We start from the raw sequence: 6,862 nt of genomic DNA, 5'->3' as shown, positions 1-6,862 counted from the left end.
ATTTAATCACAAAATATTCACGAAAATACATATACCACAGTAAAAAGTAACTTATTAACATTTTTTTAACAACTAATAATAATTTCTCTATTTTTACTAATTTGTTTAGCACACTAATATCATAATCTGGATAAAAATAACAAAATAGTTAGATCGCAAAACAATCATAAAACAACATAGAACACATTAAAAACAACTAATATGTATTTTTTTATACGTGTTTCAACAAAAACTAAGTCGGAATATCTCGATTTAAGATTTTAGGAAAGTTGAAGATTTGGCGATTTAGAGCTGAAACGAGTAACCCACAGCGAGAGAACGCCTTAGCTAGAATATGGGACCGAGAATCTTTACTTTTTGTGGGACGAGTGGGGTCCACTCGAGGTTTTTTCGTGGTCAATGGGGAGGGGGACCGCTGTAATTTTTGGGTTTTAATGGGGAGGAGTTCTGTTTGGTAGGGAAGAGAAGGGGATGATTTATTATGTAGGTATAACGCCGTTTATTAAGGCGCCTTAATAAATGACGCTATACTTACCCGTCTTTTCATATTCAAGTATAACGCCCTTTTAAAAGGTGCTATACCTTAACGAGCAAACAACCGTTAAAAGGGCGCTATATGCATTTTGGTCACTAAGTTGTTTTTCAACCTATTTTGTGTCTTGAGTCCAAAAACTCATTATTTTGGTTCCGGACTCATCAAGTGACACCATTCCCATGACAACATAATTTACCTCAACTCCTATTTAGGGGTTGATTTCACGCTAGACATAGTAATTCAATTATTTCCCTTAATAATTAGGACTTTTATAATCTTAATATTTATGACTTTGAAATCAACCAAAATTTTAATTATTAAATCTTTCCTTATTTGATCTACTTAAGAAATTCTAATATTCAACAATTTAAAATTGAGTAATTTTCATATAAATTCTTTTTCTATTTTAATTGTATAAAATAACTACTAGCGTATAATTATGAGTATGTTTTAAAGGTATAACCCTAATACCGGAAAATAACTTCTCACGTTTGGTAGATACAAACAAGCAAAAACATCCAATATAAATTATGAAACTTAAAAGTATAAAAGAACAAAGCCAAATATTCTCTATTTATAAAAAAAACAACGAGGATTTTGGCTTTGAAACAATTAGTTAGTGTTGGTTGGAAGAATTATTTCAAAAACTAATTTTTTTGGTTATTTGTTATGCTTTGACTCTGAAAAACAAATGTTCTCAAGGAATAAAAATATCTGTTGATGTTCCATTTAAGATACCCTAACAACCTAATATCTGATAGAGCCATATACAATTAATTTTCATATAGTCAAAGTTGATCGAGATATCAATTTTTATACCTTTTGCAACTAAATTATTTCATCAAAAAATAAATTTACCTTTAAAAAAGTATGAAATCGAAGAACTCGTGAGCATATAACTTATGCACTTGAAGTAATGAAATTATAAATTTTATAATGAATTTTAAGTGAATATATTGGCCAGTGAGGATTTATATGACATGTAGTTTTTTTTTTCGTTTTTTGTGTTAGCTAATAAGGATCAACATTTATTATTTTAAAAACTTATACTTTTTTCTTTTAACTTTTATTTATAACTCAAACATAATTTTTGACATAATATTTGTATAATTTGTAAATATTTTATACTTATATTGAAATTGTGTTCACTTACGAGACTAGTGCTCATAAAATATTCAAACGTATATTAATAGTCTTCGAGATAAAAGGTCATTCATGCACATAAAAAGGCATGAAACTGAACCATTATTTAAATAAGCATCTAATTTATGAGTTCACTAAATTATGCAAAGCACAAATAATGCGCATTAACAAATCAAACTTGCACAGAAAAAAAATATCAAGCATTAAGTTAGCCTGCAATAAGCATGCTAAATTGTAATTAGTTCTGAAGTGGGTTTTAAAATTAAGCTATGTGCCCCAATTTTGCTTCACGTACTTTATATATTACATATAGATAATAGAGCATTAGAAAGTGTCTTCATTCCTCATATGTTAAGATGCAAATTAGACTAAATTCTTAATAAAAGAATATTGCTAAACCGGGTTCATTAGACCGGGTCGCCCAAAGAGGTAGCCGGGTTGCCCAGTTACCCATCCGAACTCAACACCAACTCCCTATATGTTGAGCTTCAAAGGAAGGAATCAAATCAGTAAGCTAACCGATGGAGTCAAAATGGAGGAAGATATTGACTCTACTTTACACGACTATGATACTAACACACGGAGTAAGAGCATGGACTGGTGAAATCCATGGCAGAGTTGTTTGTGATGTTTGCGCAGACTCTTCAATTGGTCCTGAAGATCATGTTTTAGAAGGTCCATTTTCTTTACTAATTTTCGTTTTTTTACCCCTTTATTCATGGGTTACTCTTATCCAGTGAAGTTCTAGTACTGAAATTCCGTAATGGGCTTGTGTTCTGCTGGTTTGAGTACTTTCTGGATGATCGAGTTAAGTTAACCATAGAAGATAAACTAATTAAGATCTATTAGGACTCCTATTTTGATAAATGAAGAAATCAAAAAAGAAGTAAGCTCATAATAACGGAACATTTGAAGGTTTTAGGGTTTGCAGTGCGTTCGTCTTTCTTTTCCTTCTGCACGGTATTCTACCAAAAACTCAACCGAGAGTGTAATAGGGAGACAACTTTTTAGGTATTGTTCAGTTTGTTATCTCCTAAGCTTCAGTTCAGTTAATAACCTCACTTAGTCTTCTATTGTCTTGAAAGAGAAGTCGTTGAAACATGAATATTTCTTTTTAAGATTAAGTTTAATAATCATTTGGTGATTTGCAACAGTGTAATAATGCAAACGACAAGTGCAATTTTGTGAAGTTGCATGAGTTTAATCTTTTTGATGTGTTACACTGCGGGTATACAAAGGCAAGAACTTTTTTGAAGGTTAAAATATTTATACTGCTGATGATAATTACAGCAGAAGAAAAAAATAATGGGCCCTTGGTATGTGGTTCGTGGCACAGAAAGTACCGTCGATCTTGCTAAGGATGATCAGAAATCTGGAGGATCTTAGCTGAAATAGTGACTTGAAGAAAGAATATACACGTCTGCTGTTTTCACAAACTAAGCCACTTATCTTAGGTAATAGCATATCAAAATAAAAGGCCACACATATTCATCATTAGTAGAAAACAGTATTGTCGATGTACTTGACGTTTCCGTTTAGAACATAACGTGGAATAGCAAGGTGTTAGGTATTTTTATATTAATAACTAATTAAGGTTATGTGCAAAATATATGGTACTTAACTATAGTTAAGTACTAGTAATTATAATTAGATAAAGCGACATGTGTCATTTGTTTATTGGTCAGGTATAAACACCCAACGCGGGTAAGTTCTTACCTGAGATGATTGGCCTTACTTGAGTCATAGTTAGTGCTATTTGCAGTGTATTTAAATTTTATTCATGCTTTGATTATTTAAATGATTGTTCATGACTATGCTGACCCTGACCTAGTGGTAGAATCAGAAAGATTGGTCAGGTTGAGATTTAATGCTCTCATAGTAAGGGATGTTTGATGTTTCCCCCCTTTTTCACGAACTAAAGAGCCAACCTTTCAAGTTAACTGAAAAATTGGTAGCCACCATCTTAAGTAAGGAAGTAGACGCCTTTATTAATTAAAAGAAAAAGAGAAAAAGAAAAGAAGAGAGAATGAAATTAGAGAGTGGAACAACTCTTTGTGGAGAAATGAGGGCCTTTCTTTTTCCTTTTGTCTTTCTGTTTGGGGGGTTTGGGGGTGGAGGGTGATATTTGAGTTGTGGGCGGTAGAGGTAGACAACTTCCTTCTTTTTAGCTTAAGGTGCATGGCAGACTGTGTGAACGAAGTTAAAAATGAGTTGGCTGTAGCATTGAGTATGCTAGTGGAAAGAAGACATTTTGTTGAGTCTTATTGGATTGGATTCTCCAATAAATTAGAGAAAGAAAGAAGATAAGTTTGAAGATTCATAGGGCTGTTCTCTAGTAAATAGCGAGGCCAAATTTTAGAGAACTCAACTTCTGGAATCCTAATATATGAAGTTTTTAAGGGAGGTGGATATCTAGTATACTGGAGAGAAAATTAATAGTATTACTCATTTTACTGTAACTTCAGTAAGTTTTGAAGTCTGAAATATTTGTACTATCTGATATCTGATTCCTTATCTGCAGCACGAACGGGAATTTTTTCTTTTGTCTTTCCCTGCTTCCATCTATCCGCTGGTGCAGGCTTAACATGGAAATATAGGCTAAGCAGCTCTCTGTTTCTTCCCGCACTACTAGGAGAGTAACACAAATTGTAATGTGAAATTGTGAATCTAAACCCCCCCCCCCCCCCCCCCCCGGACTATGCCTTTTCTTTTTAGTAATGAACAGGTGAGGTTTGTGGCATAGGAGGACGCCCACATATTCTTCCATAAAAAATAACATGATTGTCGCTGCTCTACTAGACACAAGATGGATACTAAGTCTCTGTTATAGCCATTCTTGCTACTTTCTGTACTTCCATCTGGCTGCTATGCCTTGTTTAGTTCATCAACTACTCTTTGTTAGTTATGGGCTTTGCTAAGTTATTTGCTCTGATTTTTGCCATTTTCTTAGGATGGGGGCACTAGAGAATAAAGATATTGAACTGAGTCATATGAAATTAGGAATACCTATTGATGACTTTTGGAGAATATTCTTCAAGAAAGCTTGAAAGAAAGAATTTAATCTAGCCTCTGTTTAATGTATGATGTGACACTCCATTATTAGAGCTCTAATCCTTGTATGTTTGTTAATACCTTATTCGGCTATCAGTTGGATATCTATGGTTTCCCTAATCTCAAATGGATGGTGATAATTAAATTAGATAAGAGCTTGAAAGATTTTGATACCTCACATATTTTTGGATACATGAATGGCCGAACCGACTCTCAGAAGTATCTACAGTTTCACTCGTTAACCTGCTCAGCCTACTCGTTAACCATCTAGATTCTGAATATCAATCCTAGATCATTGTGCAGATACATACATTGGAAACGCTTTTGTATTATCATAGCTGTGCTATTTCACTTTAGAAAAGACTTATAGCTGGTCTCCAGCATAGCTAATTGACTATCTTATGTAGCTCAGATCATTTGAGTGATAGAATACAATGTTGAGCAGTGGCATGTGTTTTCTACCAGGATTGTCATCGTGGTTGCTTCTTACTTAGCTGCCGCAGGAACATGGTGGAAAACTGAATTCATGGGCTGTCCTGCTTCAAACTCTTTTTTTCCAGAAACTTCATTCCAAGGGAGGGTTTTATAGTTAGGTGTTGTTAGCACCTCGAGCTTGTTGTGTAGAATGTGCTCTGATTTGTATAGTGGCAGGTTAAAGGAGTAATTAAAGATCACAAAACTTGAGGTTGTAACAAAACTTCTCTTTTCCGGCGTAAAGGATAAATTCCAAGTATTTTGAACTGTCATTGTCTACTTTAAGATTAGCTTATGCACTAAGCTCCCGCTATGGGCGGGGTGCGGGGAAGGGCCGGACCACAGGGGTCTATTGTACGCAGCCTTACCCTACATTGCTGCAAGAGACTGTTTCCACGGCTCGAACCCGTGACCTCTTGGTCACATGGCAACAACTTTGCCAGATACGCCAATGCTCCCCTTCTTAAGATTAGCTTATAATGGTATTAAATTAGTTTGCTTTTCCTTTCCGCCTCTACTTCTCAAGATTTTGGTGTTGTTTTTTCTCTTTCAAGATGAGATATCTCCAGGACAATTTTTATTAATACTGTAAGAGCTAAGAAGGCCAAAAACCAACTGTTTGTACTTTACAATGGACAATTTGGAACATAAACTGTCTGGCATTATGTCTGATTTACATGCAACTTTGAGGTTTGCTCGGCTAAATTTTCTGCTGGTTAAGGTGATTTCGAGCATTGATGATGTGTCAACGATCAATAAAACATTATCTGTTACAAAACCATGTGCTATAGATACACAAATAGATTCATATTTTGGTGTCACTACTTGAGGGTGTTCATCGTGTTTCTTGTTGTAGGTGCTGAGGTTGCTGTTCTTTGTATAACTAAATCTGGGGAAGTTCTAAATTATCAGGCATTCACAAACTCAATGGGCATTTACAGAGTAGCAGAGACAATGCCAGAGAGTGATCGTTGGGATGCATGCCTTGCGAGATCCATTAGCAGCTTCCATGAACACTGCAAACATATACTAGATGGAAAATCGGGTGTGAAGTTCAGCTATAATCATCCTTCTGGGCATTCCCACACAGTCAGACCGTTCGTATATAGTCCAGCCAGTGTCCCAACATTCTGCATCTAGTAAAACTATACACATCTTAAGGGATGTTCTTGATTATGTTGTTGTATAACTTGGTTGCAGTGATTTAATTGGAAACCTAATTGCAATATGGCAATTTCTGTTGTAAACTGTGTCTTGTGTATACTCAGTAGTTTGGGAACCTCCTAACAAATGCTAGTTCCTAATTTTGGAGCTTCCATTTGCTCGACTTCATTCGTACAATGGCCATAGCTTGGCAAAAAGACAATTGGTGTAAATTTGTTGGCTAGCGTCTGGCCATAGATTCTCAAATTTGTTCTGAAAAATCTAATTTGAGTGAAGTTTGATTTGAAGATGAAAATGTGTTTGGACATCAGTTTTCAAAATATATTTTTCAAATTTCTTTTGGAAAAACATGAAAGATGACTTATACCCACAAGTTCTAAAATCTATCACAAATGCCCAACAGTACCATTATCAATAACATTCATTATATTATTGCAAACCATAGTCCTGAACATAAATAAATTTGATACAAAATTATCATTTTTCTAATGAACT

At 34.6% G+C, this 6,862-nt stretch overlaps 1 protein-coding gene across 1 annotated transcript; it reads left to right on the top strand.

Moving 5' to 3' along the window:
* The first annotated feature begins 2,062 nt into the window (after positions 1 to 2,062).
* On the top strand, positions 2,063 to 6,530 carry LOC104097801 (uncharacterized). The gene is made up of 2 exons (XM_009604421.4): positions 2,063 to 2,353; positions 6,060 to 6,530. Exons 1-2 carry the CDS (start codon positions 2,200 to 2,202, stop codon positions 6,341 to 6,343), a joined length of 438 nt encoding a protein of 145 aa, XP_009602716.1. The 5' UTR covers positions 2,063 to 2,199; the 3' UTR covers positions 6,344 to 6,530.
* The last annotated feature ends 332 nt before the right edge of the window (positions 6,531 to 6,862 follow it).

Source organism: Nicotiana tomentosiformis, chromosome 7 (genome assembly GCF_000390325.3).
Source record: "Nicotiana tomentosiformis chromosome 7, ASM39032v3, whole genome shotgun sequence".
Taxonomy (NCBI): domain Eukaryota; kingdom Viridiplantae; phylum Streptophyta; class Magnoliopsida; order Solanales; family Solanaceae; genus Nicotiana; species Nicotiana tomentosiformis.
The sequence above is the reverse complement of the archived record's forward strand: the minus strand, read 5'-3'. Positions and strand labels throughout refer to the sequence as shown.